This window comes from Mya arenaria, chromosome 15 (assembly GCF_026914265.1).
Source record: "Mya arenaria isolate MELC-2E11 chromosome 15, ASM2691426v1".
NCBI lineage: Eukaryota > Metazoa > Mollusca > Bivalvia > Myida > Myidae > Mya > Mya arenaria.
The window spans coordinates 28508181-28525117 of NC_069136.1; the positions used below are offsets into that span (position 1 = coordinate 28508181).

The following is a 16937-nucleotide window of genomic DNA, read 5'->3' on the forward strand; positions in this document are numbered from 1 at the left end:
AACACATGTTGCAAGTTATTTTAAAATCTGTCCATGCAAGGGAAAGTTACAGAGCCGGATGGACGTTGCGATTTTAATATGCCCACCTTCGGGGGCATAAAAAGGGACCGGACTTCTTGCCTCATATTGACCCTGTACCGTGGGTCGTTAATACATGTACCTATGTTCTATTTTGAACTTGAAACGTACGTATGAACTAAGATGTGGGTAGCTTTGAACAAGTGTGGATTTATACCTCGTGCCTAGTAGCTGCTCAATCACATGGACATTTGCCGGATTGTATCTACCTATTTGCTGCTTGTATTGATCAAAATATAGCCAAGTATGAACAGTACCGGTGTTCAGTGCGAATGGTAAAATCTGTTGTCTGCTTCGTGTACTTTTGTTATGTAATTTTATACTCTTTCTAAACCCATAGGTTGGAGGTGATTAACCTATAACTCTCGCATTCTTATACACGAGAATATTTGTACCAGCGTGAGTCTTTGTTTGAGGTAACTATACCATTTTGTCATTTATTGGAGTTATTTTATCGTTATGTACAGTACACGTACTATAAACAGACACACTGAAGAATATGTATTGGCATAAAATAACGTTTAACTTCTAATGTATTTGTAAATCCCTTTGATTATTGCTTTCCGGTGGTTTACAGAGATTTATCGGGCATTGTTCGACATTTACGGTGACCCTGAAACAATCTAGAACCTCCAAGTCAGGTGTCGCCGTCGAAACACCATATTTTTTGACAGAAAGTTTGATAGAAACCCAACATTATTCATGTTAAATTCAAGTAGATATTAAATTACAATAGAAAGTTGGGGATTTTATTTGCTGATTATTTAGCACTTGAGCTAATTAATTGCACACAGTTGGTTCTGCTAGTAAACTTCTGGTTTAACATTTTACATGGATGATATATTGCTCCGCACTCTATGTTTGCCTTTTATATTTTTGATGACAACCTCTCGACCATGCATAATGATGGAACCCTGCTGCGGACTCATTGTGTTTTAAACATATGATTCGTACTCGTTGCATATTATCCATGTGATTAGGTTACAAGCGTTTTGTGATTTACGATGAGCCCGCTTGCGGTGACTCAGGTTGTCACAGTGGCGGTTCCGTGTATGTGCTGGCGTGCTCCGTTCGACTGAATTTGTCCGGGCTATATTTTGAAATGCATTATAGGATTTAAAAAGTACTTGCTATGAAGGTTCATGATGGGGAAGCGTGTCGCGCATAACACTGTCGCGCACAAGACTCGGGTCTGTACTTCAAAGGTCAAGGACATGCTTAGAGGCCAAAGGTTGAAATTCTCCTTGTCTTGGCTGTATCTTGACCATGCACTATAGTACTAAGACAGTTGCAATGAAGGTTCATCATGATGAAGCGGCGTATCACTTACAAGATCAAGGTCTGAACCTCAAGGATTAAGTTCATACCTAAAGGCTTATTCAGTTATTGTCAAAATAAATGTTGTTGATAGGACTGGTCTGGACTGAACCTTACCAGGGCTGTATTTTAACCATGCATTAAAGGAGTTTTAAAAAATGCCATAGAGGTTCACCATGATGAAACATAGCGTCGCAGGTTCCACGACGTATTGTTCAACTCTATGCCATTCTGTATTGCAATTGCATGGAAGGGCATTGTGTCTGTGTCAAAGGCTCTTTCAACGGTATTTAAGCGGCTTTCCTCATTCATTGTTGGATTTAAAATATTTGGCAGAAGTGACCACCATAACTTGAGAATGTGTCGCCCACAAAAAGCGTGTCCCTACCTTCAAGATCAAGGTCACAGCAACCTTCTGAACTAAGTATAGTTTGCTATTAAAGCCTAACTGAAAATAATTATTGTCTGGTTCATATGTTTCTCATTCACGATTGGATTTTAATTTTTTTGGCAAATGTGGACACCATAGCAAGTAGATGTGTCGCGCACAAGACCCGTGTCCTACCTTCGAGGTCAAGGTCGAAGCAACTTTCGAATCTTCCTCATGTTTATGGACAATTATGTAGCACAGTTACCGACAGAAGCACGTTCCACTTCATTTCTAGAATTGTCTATGCAGGCAGTATTTCCGGCACTTTGGCGCGTGGGGATATTATGCACCATTCAATTGTAACCACGTCCACAGGGGGTATACCGGGAAATTAAGCGGGGGAAAATAGGTCGTGTTTTTTTTACCTTCCAGATGGCTCAGCAGTGCCGAGTGAACGGGAAGGTTTTGTTTTCGTGCCGAAAATATTGGGGAATGTGCCTTACATAGGATGTCTCCGGGTGCGGGGAGTTTTTACCTGAGATTGGTTGGCCGAAAGTCAAAGTCCCCGCTATTCGTCGAACCTGTGGGGGCGTGGTTACAAATGACTGGTGCATTATTCACATTCTGTGATAGCTCTAGTTTAAAACTGAATAAGTGTATTAATATCATACAATTTAATAAAATATTCTTATGTACATCGTTTATTCCCATCATGGCATACTAAACAAATTATAAAACGGAGTTAAACAAAATTATATATATATATATATATATACTGGTGTTGATATTGAAAGAGTTGAACGCCTGTATACATGTGAATGAACAAATCAACAGTATCGATGTGAATGCAGAATTAACAGCATCGATCTGTGAAAGTTCTTGTAAATTGTGACACCGTGCTTGATGATTCATATAGCAACTGCACATGGCTAAAGACGATATGAAGCAGTGATAAAAGGTCTGACTTGATATTATTTGTTGTTTACATTTTTGTTGGGCCAATGGCAAACGAAGATTTTTTTTACGTTGATTGATTTTTGCGAATTCACCAACAAACTGTATGTAAGTTAGAGTTCAATGTTGGCGAACTACTGCAAATAGTGCGGGCTTCCCCATGAAGAACCGTGTATGTCCAGTGCATGTGGGTGAACATGTTCTTCTTAGCTTGTTTCTGTGTGTGTTCAGTATGGCATTAAAGGGGCTGTACACCGTTTGATAAAATAGCGAAAAAAGAGAAAATTTTCGAAAACTGACATAAACTTGGTATCGATGTGTACAATGCATTGAAACTTACTAACTGAAGTACCACATAGTTTACAATTTATTTAAGTTTAGCAGTTATTTCGTATTTTTCCATTAAAAACGATTACTGGGTATGTTTACCAGATAGAATTTATTCCTTGTGAGTGATTGGCTAGTCGGTATTATCACGTGGACTGAAATTTTGGGAACACGGGTTCGAACCCGGACTCCAACACATTTTTTTTGGCATTTTTGTACTTTTTTACAATTATGATATCAAAGCGTAACACTTTCTATTAGATAATTGTCCTGAGATTCGTTACAGAAAAAAACTTTTTTTGGTGCCAATCTGGTGTACAGTCCCTTTAAGCAAGAATCCTGAGAGGGTGTTTTTGTTCGTATCTCATCAAACAGAAAAGGTTCGAGCCTCGCCAGTCAGTATTTAGTATGCTTTTTCATAACAACCATAGTGTCAAGCGCATATGTACTTGGGGAATAATGCAATTGCGCATGCAGACATACCAAACTACAAAAATGAAATCCGGAAACTGTTTTGTTTCTTTTAATTAATCCGCCGTAGCAGAGACGTATTGAAGGAACGTACTCATAGATTTTATGTTGGGAACGATGTTTTCTTAAACTTCTTTGAACCCGATCATTTAAATCTCCTTTACAAACACCACAAACCAGCCACTGGCAGATACTCATGGTCACAGAATATTTGATCTGTCACATTTTTAAATACTTATGAATAAAAGAGCACTGATATGACATGTTGATGATGCTCTAGCACTAAAATAAACGTTTTGAATGTGAACATTTCGCAATATTTTTTCTGACTCTACAAAACGTGAACAAGTCCTTTCAGTAAACATGAGTGAATTGTACAATAAAACATTGAATGGGAACTACAGGGACATGACTATTGACCACGTGGGTAACATCACTGTAACTGTAAACGTAGTCAGAAGTCAGTCTCTGTGGGTTAGGGGTGACTTTGGGTGTGGGGGAGGGACTAAACCGGTCTGCGCTCACTCTTTCCCCGATATTTATCAACACGTGCAAAATATACTCCTCGTATAAGCCTCATTGGACCAAGATTCAAGAATCAATGAAAAGTAAAACAAATAAAAAATCCCTTCATGTTATAAATTGACTGTAAGTACTTTTCGACGCCATTATTTGCAATTTGCAAATGAATGCACAGTGTTGATTCCCAGGATTGTAGTCATCCACTGATCATAAAGTCAATGTGCATGTCATGCTTCTGCCAGCGTAGCTGTTTTCTTGCAGCTTTTTCGTGCAATCGATGTACTTCGGTTGATAAAGTTTATATGCAAATTGCATTTTTTCTTGTTGTTTTTTTTTTGTTTGTTTTTTAGTTTTGTTGTAAAATTATGCATGTATTTTGTTCCTGAGCATACACTTGCAATGGCTTGGATAGGAAGGCAAACACATTACGTAATGCCCCGAAGTTTTACCTAAGAAAATACGTCATTTTTTGCATTGACGCCTTATCCTGGAATGGTAAATTATCGTCATATAAACATAACATAACATAACATAAGTTTTATTAGCATAAATGTTGTGGCAACATCATAGCCATACAAAAACAGTGACACCTTAATAACTATCGTAATTCAGATCGTGACATTTGAGAATAAAACAGTGACATATGCTGCGGTGCATGCTTATTTTTTTAATTAACATCTAAATGTCAAGAATTGTATTTGAACATGTGTGATAAATTCGTACAGGATTGGAATAGTGTTATCATTCCACGAGTAACTTTTGAATTAATATATAAATATTGTGTACCAAGTCCACTTTTAATGGCAAACTTTTTGAATTGGAACATTTAGAGGATTTATTAATTTAATGAAAATCAAACTTCGGATTTATTATTCACCGATTACACTGTGTGATAGATATTTTGAGACAGATTTTACCTGGCAAAAATGGTCATTCAAGTTCATTTGTGTGTGCCTGAGTTGGAACCCCGTATATAAAAATTTTCTGCAAAGTTTCAACATTATTAACGTTCTATTAAATGTATTAAGTATTTCTCCCCCAAAATGAGGAGACATATTTTGGCTCGAGTTGTCTGTCTGTTTGTCCGTCCGTCTTTTTCTGTCCGTCACAAATCATGTCCGCTCCACAGCTTTTCAACCGTTCCAAGGTAAAATAACCCCATACAAATGTTCACCATATTGAGTTGATGTGAAGAGCGCATGTTACAACCAGCTTGGTTTAAAGTCAAGGTCACACATAGAGGTCAAAGTTCATGTGACTTTATTTCGTCTTCGGTCCTTTTCTCTTGAACTGCTGGAATGAAGTTAAAATAACTCGCCACAAATCGTCCGTCCGTCTGTCTGTCCGTCTATCTGTTACATGTCGTGTCCGTTCCATATATTTTGACCCTCTTGAAGGATTTTGAAATAACTCGCCACAAATGTTCACCATATTGAGACGATATACAGATCGCATGTTACAACCAGCTCCCTTTAATGTCAATGTCATACATAAGAGAGCAAAGTTCATACGGGTACAATAATACTAGATTTCGTGTCTGCTCCATTCCTTGAACAGCTTTAAAGATTTTGAAACAAATCTTTACTAAATTGAGACGATGTGCAGAAGTACATATATAGCCAATGTAAAAACCGGATCTGTTCAAGGTCAAGGCCACACTTAGTAGTCAAAGGTCATATGACTCCATTTCGTGTCCGCTCTATATCCCACAAACCACTTGATACTTCTCAAATACCGAATACATCCATTTCAGTTTCAGTATTATGGTATAAATAAAAAAAATACTTTTCAATGTTATCATCATTGACTGAAACATACTAGACACGGCAAGACAATTTTTGTTTTGATTTAACGGTTTTAGATATTATCTTAAAATTCGAGTCGACTCAAGCTTTTATTAAAACAGTATAACTGAAAAAAAACATAAAAATGGACCGACCAAATGTCTATAAACTATCAGGATATCTTAGTTAGGTTATTTGACACAAAGTAATTTCATACTTATGGTTAATAATGCATCCTGTGTCCATTCTGAAGGATGAAGATCTACTTCTGCGGGAGTATCACCTCTGGTCGCCAGGACGTGGACATATATGCGAGACTTATTGAAGAACTGAGGAAATATGGCCGCATCCTCACGGAACATGTTGGAATTAAGGACGCGGCGAAAAGTGGGTGATTCTTTCGAGGTATTGTCATGGCCTTGGCGTCGTTAGCGTAGGCGTCGACGCCCACGTAATTGGCTTACAAAAACTATCTTCGTCTTTGGCATTACTTGAAATATGTTAAAGCCATTGACATGAAAACTGATATTACCAGAGGGTCTGGCTTTAAAAGTGTGGTGCATTTCACTCTTTTTTACTTAAATACCTTTTTAAATTAATTATTCTTTTGTTAACACATCCAAGGCATTCTATAGACTTAAGCCCTTGACTGTCGTTTGTTGAACAGAATTTCCGCTTGAGGTTTAAAATGTCGAATTAGGTGATATTTAGTTGAATGCTGCCATCATATTATATTCCAATCATTTGAGTCGATAAAATACTCTGTGGAAAACAAACCGAAACTAGCTTATTTGACCTTGAAAGATTGCGAAATAGGTCAATTTACATCTCCTATGTGTTGAAATAAGAAGAAAAAACTACAATAACTTATCCATGGCATAATTCGGGCATTTATTTAACATATATGTACTTCTAATCAGAAAGCAGTATTTTTTTTCAAATTATACCAAATTTATATGGGCTTATCAGGCATCAAGATTTAACATTCGGGCGAATGACAAAATTAAATGAAAAGCTTATGTGTACACCAGATACCTTAAATTGCTTCGCTTGCTATATATCACTATTTTTATATATTAATTATGATATAATCATTATAGCGACAAATTTGGCAATTTTTGTAACATATTTTTTTTAATATATTTACTGGAAACGGTTCGCCGACAATTTCTGCGTTTTTATATAATATTATACATGTATGTTATAACAATTGTTTATGTACGCGTCGTCAGCTATGAACGAACGAACGAACAAAAAAAAAATTCAATGAAAGGCCTCCAGTCCATAATGCATGTTACATTATGCAAATCAAATATAACAAAATGCATATATGTAACTAAATAAAAGTTGTGTCTCTTGGTAAATTTTTTTAAGTGTAATCTATAGCTAGCATGAGTTTATGAACGTATTAAAGAGCAATGAATTTAATATGAATAACATTTTCCGATGCCATCATATTATAGAAAATGAACAATGTCAGTATTTCCACGATACCAAGAAAGCAGATAAATCTCCCGGCCGGGATGTCAATAAATCTTGAACACTTAAAAATGCATGATATTCATCTTCAATAACAAGTATGTCTTTATCCAATAAACAATAACTGCAGAAGCGATCATTTCTATCAATACTAAAAAACCGACCAATTTGAATATGGAGTTTATGACTAGAGGTTCTAAATGTAGCCAATGATTTTCGTACAGGAAACGGTAAACTGGTATAAAGGTATCTCTCAACATTCAATAAAAACTTAAAGCATTTATAAGTATCACAACGTGAGGAATTATTTACATCACCAAGCCATGTTTGTCTACAACAATCAGCAATTCTTATTCTAAAATGATACATAAATATATTTATATCTCCTGGGCAATCCAAGCATACCCAAAGCTATATGTAAACAACATTTCTATTATATAAGTTGCCCAAGTACGCCTACCTAAACTATCCAGATTTTTTATCATAATATATGAATTTCTATGGAAACCATTTTCAGGCATTTGTAATACTTTGCACCAACATTTTACACATTTCGAGACATAAATAGTGATAATTGGTGAGCATATGGCACACACAGAACACATGGTGCTTTACGATGTTTCAGTGCCGACGTGGTCAAACAAAGAGGTGTTGCAGAAATCGCTACAATGGCTACGAGAGTGTGATGGTACGTTGGCTGTTGTCCATTTGTCCAAATGTTCATCGATTGGTGAACATGTTTATTCGTCAATGTCAATGTTACGTTAATTAATGGTTTACATATCATAATACACGAACATATCTTTGAATGGTCTAAAGTTATAATTAACACATCTTTCATAGCCAATATAACATACACAATCAATGTCCGCTAATTACATTCAGTATCTCAGGTTACTACACAAAGTTTTTTATAAACTAAGTCAGGTTGTATACACTCATTTCTACCAACCGGATGTGAATGTATAACATTTTATGTTATACAGTGTTGGTTGCCGAGGTTACACAGCCTTCCCTGGGTGTCGGGTACGAGATAGGGCGAGCGGCAGAGTTAGGCAAGACCATACTGTGTTTGTACAGGCCCTCGCCGGATAGAAGTAAGATGTGTTCTAATTTACTTATTTTTTCGCCTGCAAAGCATGGCAGAACGGTACAAAATATTTTGTCCGGCGTCGTCGCCAGAGTTGTCGTCGGCGTCCCATTTCTGTTTCCAGTCAAAATTTGTTTAATGGTCTGAGTCCTCAAACATTGAATACAAATTGGCCATGGGCAGTAGAAAACCCCGATTTGCTTTGGGGTCAGTTGGTCAAAGGTCAGGGGTGTTGTGACCTTACATAGAAAATTGGTTTTCTGCCAATAACATTTAAATTATTTACTTCAGGTGCCCCTTATTGGTTTTAGGGTCAGCTGGCATAGATTAATGTTTCGCTTACCTGTATTTAAAAAAATAGTTTCCGATCAATATCTTGTGAATGGCGTGTTGTAGGTCGTCAATCTGTGTGTGCACATTAGGTATGGCCGATAGATGACTCCTACTGGTTTTAGGGTCAGTCGTTCAAAGGTCAATAAAGATTTTTTTTAGAAAAACGGTTTTAGCTTTATATATCCAAGACACATGCTCATGAGGTCCCCAAAGGTAGTAAGGTTATTGATCATGGTCAGTAAAGGACCTCTTAGTGACTTTGTGCTCATAGGTCAAGGTCGTGGTTTCAAAAATTGTTATCACATTTGGTTGGACAAGATATTGCGCTTCCAAAAGGCGACACGTACAATTCACCGAATTATTTATTTTAATATTAAATGAAATATAAGTTACAGTATTCAATAACAATACAATCTATTTTATTATGACTGTGCTTTATATTTGTATGTACTTCGTTTGTCACGTGTTTTGTTTTTGTTTTTTTGTGTGTTTCACGAGTTACTGTCGTAGTCTTTATTTCTTCGTCGCCGATGGCGTCGCTATCGTCGGCGTTGGCATTGTCGGCATTCAAAATCTTTAAAACAATCTAAAATTCATTAAACTTGGACCATATTGCTACCTGAGCGACAAAACGCATGTGTCTAGGCCGGGCATATAATCAAGATAATTACTCGATTTATTTATTTATTAAGTAAAATATATTTTATCCTAACCTTTGCCTTTCAAGATATTGCAAAGAAACCCAATACCATGCAGTGACAATAGGAAGGATCATTGCCTGGCTTAAATAACTGTCGAATTAAGTGGAAAATAGACGAACTGACTAACGTTCGTACTGCTCTAGTGTTTTCTAACCTAGTTCGTTTTAGGCATTTGTTATTCATTGTATGTCTGAATTTTGGATGTAATGCTTCATTTACGTGTTGATATTATATGTTTTACAATTTATTTAGATATAGATGCAAGGGACAATAACAGTCATACGAATTATATAAAAAAAGGCTACATCGGACGTGTGCTTTCTTCTTACAGAATGAAGAAAATAGCTAATATGAACGTCAGCAGGGTGGGTCCAGGATTTGATGCAAGAGGGGGCATAACCTTTTATTTAGTGCCCCGTCCTCAGAACCAAAATATGTTTTTAGCTCGACTATTCGAAGAATATGGAGAGCTATACTACTGACCCAAGCGTCGGCGTCGGTGTCGGCGTCGGCGTTGGCGTCACACCTTGGTAAAGGTTTCGCATGCAAGCACACATAGGTTAATATCTCAGCAACTACTTGAGGTATTGCATCGAGACTTGATAAAGTGGTACTCAACCATCCAACCTACGTAATTAACCAAGTTAAAAAACTCTAGTGCACTATATTCAAAAAATGGCCCCTTTTTTAGACATAGAAATTCTGGTTAAGAATTACACACATGCTCCCATCCATTCAACCTTCTAATTTAATCAAGAAAGATAACTCTATCTTTCATATGATATAGTTTTTGCCCCTTTATTATGCGACTAAATTCTGGTTAAGGTCTTGCATGTTAGCACAGATATGATAACACCTCAATTACTTGATGTATTGCATTGAGACTTTTTAAAATGGTATTCAACCACTCAACGTAATTGAATAACCAAGTTAGATAACTGTATTTTGCAAATAATGGCCCTTTATTTATATTAGACTAAAAAATTCTGGTTAAAATGTTCCATGTTAATACATTTATGTTTATATCTCAGCGCATCATGTATTGCATGAAATCTAACAGTGATCCATGCATGTTTCGCCAAAACTTTTCAATCCTTACACTTAAAAGCGGCGGAATAGTCGAGCGCGATGTCTCTGTGACAGCTCTTGTTGTTTTAAAATGTTGGCAAAGGGGTTTGGTACCCCCCCCCCCACCCTCACCCAAGACAATTTAAACAAGCTTCATTCCGAAATTAAGCATATTGAAATATATGCTAAATTGGACAATTTGAGGCCCTTTAACCCCCACCCCTCCCCCTGGCACCTCCAGTGAGCAACTAGAATTTTTGCGAATTTTTGTTTAGGCGAACTAGTTCACATGGTTTTATGTTTGCATTGCTTTCAATATAATTTGTTGTTGCTTTCTGTTTCAGAGTTAACGGACATGCTGACAGGTGGCCATGATGGAAAGAAATTCACCGTAAAATATTACGAGGAAAAGGATATTTCTACTTTCTTCAAGGATTTCTTTTCTCAGAGTTTAGTCAAAGAAAATAATGACGCTAGTTAATAAATTGAAACGATGAGTAGATAATTTCTTTTCTTCAAGAAAAGTTTAAGAAAATAAGGACGCTAGTTAAAATATATAGTGGAAACGATGTTTTATAGAAGAAGAGGATGCGTTTACAGCACAATTCTGACGTTGGTGTTTGAATCAGCAACCGTTCATGCTGTTTCCAAGTCTTCTGTGATTTCTCATTTATTCTGATAATTAATTGAAAGACTTTGGTAATTTGTGAGTATTTAATGAATGACAACTGTATATTGACTATTATTCTGTTCCGGAGTTTCTTGTGGATGCAATTGAACTGACGTTCCAGTTTCGTGTAGAGACAGTCTGTACTTGTTCACGCATGATTTATCCCATCTAACAGTTATACAGTGATATATTATGCATATCACAGATGAAACATATCTTTATAATTATATAAATTTCTAAGTTCGTGTTATGTAGATATAATACGATCCGTTTATATTCCGTATTTTCATTTGCGTTTTTATGATTGATAATGAAAACGAAAAAGGAGCATGTTAATCGTTTTTCTTGTAATAAAACGAAAAAAATAAATAAATAAAAGCTGTTTGGTTTCGATATGTCTTCCAATTGTAACATATTCACCGGTTTTAAATAAAGAACAATAATCATCATCATCATCATCATCATCATCATCATCATAATCATCATCATCATCATCGTCGTCCTCGTCGTCGTCGACATCATCTTCATCAGCAGCAGCATCATCATCACCACCACCACCACCACCATTATCGTCATTTCATCACCACCACCACCACCACCACCACCAGCAGAAGTATTAATCGGCAGCAGCAGTATTTGCATTAGCAGCAAGAACATCGTCAGCATCATTATCAGAACCATTTAGAAAATAACCACCAACGTATCAAAGATCTGCCCATAGCAGCAGTAACACCACCACCGTCGTTGGTATTATCTGGCTTTGATTATGATGATGGCGTTGCTGTTGCAAACGATTACTCACAAATGCTCATGATAACGATGGTCATCCCGACAACATGAATGTTGTGTGGCTTGTATGTGGGTTTATTTATTTTGGTGTGAGTGATGGAGCTGCTGCTAATGCTGCTGGCACAACTAATTGTAGTTATGAGAAAGTGAGAATGGGTAGATTCTGATGAATATGATGGTAAATATGATTATGATGATGCTGAGGATGAAGCTGATGATGCTGAAATAAACTAGAGCTATCACAGACGTGAGGGATATCCAACTACACCGCCTAATCACAGGTATGGTTAAATGCCACACAAGATCTTTCTGACCCATTATTTGGTCACTACTCTTGTTAGACCGAATGAAATCGCCGTTGCTCAACAGCCCGTGCTTACCAACATACTTAAGAAACTCCAATGCTCAATCAATATTTATGAAGACATTTCATTGACAATACAAACTATACTTAGGTAATAAATAAACATATCATTGACGCTCGGTGATCATCAGTAACTGTTGGTAATGCAGTATCGGCGCCTGCACCCGCAGCTGTCATCATCAGCAGGTAACATTAAAGCAGTGTCGGCGCATGCACTCGCACATGTCATGACTCGTGCACCAGGAGCACCAGATCGACGAAAGATCCGCCACGGCCGCCTTCATCTCTTGCTGGTCGCCCGAGGAGAAACCTCAAATGAATGTAAAAGAAAGCAATATTTCATAATGTTCACATGTAATGATTATTTCACACGCAAAAACCCGCATGATCAATACTCCGGAGGGACAAAATACATTCATACATTCTAATGTCATAGCAACACTTATGACTTGCATACTCACAAAATGCCCTTATAACCACATGAGATATGGCACAAAAGTGGCCCATCAAATGAAAGCTATGTATATTGTAACGCCTATAGGACCATAGTTACATTGGATACACTGGTTTAGTGTAAGGCTTGTATGCTGAAAATTGTGTTACAATGGCGTTATAATAACATCGGTTATATCGAAAAATCAATAAATTGAAGTTCAACCTCAAAAATAGAGTTTAAGGTCGACATCGAGTTACAGCAAAGTTTTTCAAAACTTACAACCGGTTACAGGGAAACATCGAAACTTTTCAAAGTTCAACCTTAAAGTTTTCGAGTTTTCAGGATGACATCTGACCAGAGTTATGCGGTCACAATAGTTACAAAGAGTTACAGCAAAGTGTGAAAAGGTTTTAAAAATGTGTTTATTTCTATGTCAAATACTGGGTTTTTCTATTTCAAACACAGGGGTTACGCGGTTCAAAAGTTCAAATTCAAAATCGAGTTTTCACGTCGACATCTGGTCAGAGTTATGCGGTTAAATTAATTACATTGAGTTACAGCAGTTTGAAAAGTTTGAAAAAGTGTTGTTGTTTTTTCTCTGTCAAATACCGGGTTACGCATTTCAAAAGTTATAACTTAACAATCGAGTTTTCGCGTCGACATCTGGTCAGAGTTATGCGGTTACAATACACGAGTGCGAAACAATGGGTCCAGTTCTTTTAGGAGCTGTGTATAAAAAAAAGCCAATGACACTTTCGAGCTAGAGCAAAAGAACGGATATCATCGTAAAACGTAAGTATGACTCGTTATTTTATCTAATATCACAATTATGAGGGTTTATTTGAGAAATCGGGGAATGCAGTGCCATATAAACATGTTTAATCTTCACACGTATTTCGGTTATTTTGTAAACATATTGTTTATGAAGTTATAAAACCGATTCTCCCATCAAACACATCCATGTTTACAAACAAAAGTAGAACATTTTCCCCAATTTTCAGCTGAATATCACTCTAGAAGCTTGCATTTAAGATAAAACCAGTATTATCGAGTGCTTTTATTTTGTCGGGAATAAAATGGCCGCCTGTTTACCGGAATTAGCATGTTTATACTCTTTTTCTGGGTTGAGCTGGAGCCAAAAGCCAGGGAGCTGGAGCCAAAGGGTGGAGGCTACAGTCATAAATCGGACTAAGAACATGGTTTTCGGCTTGAAGGTACCCTCTCACAAATTGACAGTTTAACCTTTTTATTGTTTTTGTTTCAGAATTAGCTCATTTTGGCATCGGTGCCTTCATTTCAGTCATATAAGATTACTCACAATAGAACAGATCTAAATTGTTTGGTAAAAATTGCCGAATTTTCATTTTGCCATAAAACATCCAATTTCAGACGTAATTATGAAAACTGCGATCTATTCTTTTGTCAGCCTATTATCACTGGTTTCCAGATTTACGCAAAAATTGGCTCGTTCGAAGATATGAAAGAAAATAAATAATCAAAACAGTCAATCTGTGAGGCTGCAGCTTTAAGTAGTTCGTGAAACTATCTTTCTTTTCGAGCTTTAAAATCTGTAAAATCCCTTGCAAATTTATCAATGATATCAGTAAATGTGGAAATATATAAATACTTTTTTATTTAAGTTGTTTACGAAATGCAAATAATCTTTATAAAACATTAATCGTATACACTTTATCAGCGTGAATATCATTAAATACATTCAAATTGTTTAATCTAGACAGAAATAGCTTGTTTAATCAAACAATTACATTCACATGCACATCGGTTTTCTCTCTAAACATTTAATTAAAAGGAAAACACGTTCAAAGATTTATGTTCTCAGCGTTTTTATGAAGCATTTACATCAACAACACTTATCAACATACGCAACAAAAACAACAACACAAACAACAACAACTTTGTAATTATTTCAAAAGTTATATATCTAGAACTCAAAGCTTTTGAACCTATCAATGTATTTTCCTAGGTGAAGGGAAGGAGGGAGGGGTTCCCACCCCAACCACCTAGAAACGCAAACTATTTATAGGTGCATTTAATTGATATACTTAGAACAGCGATAAGAACGCATTGGTCGTACGTCGACTGTATTTGTACGTGCACGAGTATGGCTATATTAAACACATGTGTACATCGATGGGTTATTGTCATATGTCAGCATCTTAGCAAGAACAATGGGCTGCGAAATGTTGCGTATCAGTGCGTAGAATTTTTGTGTGTGTGTGGGGGGGGGGGGGGGAGAGTATTCTCAATCGTGTTTAAATAAGACAGTATGAACTAACGTACATCGCTTTTCTGTGTGTACTTCTTCTTGTACCATTCCTTCACCTGAGGGATCTCCAACATCGCTTTATCCACGTGCATCCTTCTCACAATCGCCTCTTTGAATACCGCTTCATTTTGTGGCGAGCACTGCCGTTTTGAAACAAATGACATATTTAAGCCAATTCTGATACTTAGCCAACAAATTATTCCTATTTAAAGCGAGGAAAACGTGCTTTGCAAAATAGTTCAAATGTTAGCAATAAAGCTTACCCGATTTATTTGTTTTCAGGGTGCTTTCAGAATTTTATTTGCAATTGACCCTATAGCACAGACCAACACAACGACTTCTGCGTACCTTATTCTGTATTGACAGGACGGTAATTTTCAGCCTCAAACACGTGAGTAGGTTTTGAATCATTTCGTGAAGTTCATATTGGGGATATTTTCATGCGTGTTTTGTAAAGGTACGGGCACTATATGCCTTAATAGTAACGAAATAATAACGAACACATCGTAATAAATGAGTGTCACATAAATGTTGTTGTTTTTTTCAGTTGCAAAATGGGGAGACGGATCTCGTACAGATTTTGGTATGCATGGGTCCTTTGAAGTATCGTCACCACTACTAATTGCTTGTGTTTAGAAAGATTGTTTTTGGTATCCCATATGCATCAACTGACCCAAAAATATGTATAGAACCCGGTGTATGTGCCTTAGGAGCCATCCTTGGGGATTTAGCACGAGCACTTGGTGTAGATTCATAATAAAATGAACATTCAGTTAGTGTAACACTTTTTAACCAATTGAGGTTCGAACAGTGGAAATGTAAATTATTGACATAAATATAAGATAATACAGTGAAGAGGTATTTCGATGTTGATCAATGAAACTCGTATTTACCCTCAGTCGATGTGGTTGGTATGATTCATATGTTGCTGCATGTGTAAGTATCCTTCTTCTGCCACTGCCAGCACACAATAAAGCTTGCCATATTATCATGGAAAAAAGTAACTTAAACTTCACGAAACTCATCATTATTTTGTTTTGTAAAAGATGAAACAAATATTTACATAGCGTTTTAGGGTCACAACCATACTAATGATGCGTTGAAAATGTAGTCTAGAATTATATAGCTAAATTACAACACATATCACTTATTGCGTAGTCAGAGGTGATGATGCATAGCGGGCTTTCCGTCAACATTCGGTAATTGCGGGTTCTATCCGTCAACATTCGGTAATTGCGGTTTCTATCCATTAACATTCGGCAATTGCGGGTTCTTTCCATTAACATTCGGCAATTGCGGGTTATATCCATTAACATTCGGCAATTGCGGGTTCTTTTCATTAACATTCGGCAATTGCGGGTTATATCCATTAACATTCGGCAATTGCGGGTTATTTCCATTAACATTCGGCAATTGCGGGTTCTTTCCATTAACATTCGGCAATTGCGGGTTCTTTCCATTAACATTCGGCAATTGCGCGTTCTAGCCATTAACATTCGGCAATTTCGGTTATCTTTTTTACCCAAGATTTATCCAGTATTATACAATGGACTGCAGGTCATCTTGCGGCAGTAATATGCCAACATACGAGTCATTCGGAGCTCCTCGGTCATTGTTATTGAAAACAACCTCGGATGTATATGCACGGTTTACATACTCAGTACATACTCAGAAATCAGAATGTTAATGTCCGTTGCAAGTTGATCGCGTAGTAATTTAATTTAGCAGTAAAACTTATGCACCAGTCAATTGTAACCACAGCCCCCAGGTCCGGGGGTATACCGGGGATAGCCGGGGAAAAGGGCCGTGTTTTTACTTTCCAGGTGGTCCTGCAGGGCCGGGTGACCGCGGTGGTTTTGTCATAGCGCCAAAGTAAGCCTTATATACAGTCTCTGTG

The 16937-nt window shown here is 36.9% G+C and overlaps 2 protein-coding genes across 2 annotated transcripts; one reads left to right on the forward strand and one right to left on the reverse strand.

The window, feature by feature from the left end:
• Nucleotides 1–136: 136 nt before the first annotated feature.
• On the forward strand, nt 137–11488 carry LOC128218712 (2'-deoxynucleoside 5'-phosphate N-hydrolase 1-like). The gene is made up of 5 exons (XM_052926390.1): nt 137–494; nt 6077–6210; nt 7928–7990; nt 8289–8399; nt 10839–11488. The coding sequence occupies exons 2-5, from the start codon at nt 6078–6080 to the stop codon at nt 10973–10975; spliced, it is 444 nt and encodes a 147-aa protein (XP_052782350.1). The 5' UTR covers nt 137–494; nt 6077; the 3' UTR covers nt 10976–11488.
• Nucleotides 11489–12357: 869 nt separating this feature from the next.
• LOC128219273 (uncharacterized) lies at nt 12358–15204 on the reverse strand. Its single transcript, XM_052927085.1, has 2 exons — nt 15051–15204; nt 12358–12627 (listed from the first exon to the last, which is right to left on the reverse strand). The coding sequence occupies exons 1-2, from the start codon at nt 15202–15204 to the stop codon at nt 12497–12499; spliced, it is 285 nt and encodes a 94-aa protein (XP_052783045.1). The 3' UTR covers nt 12358–12496.
• Between the last annotated feature and the right edge of the window lie 1733 nt (nt 15205–16937).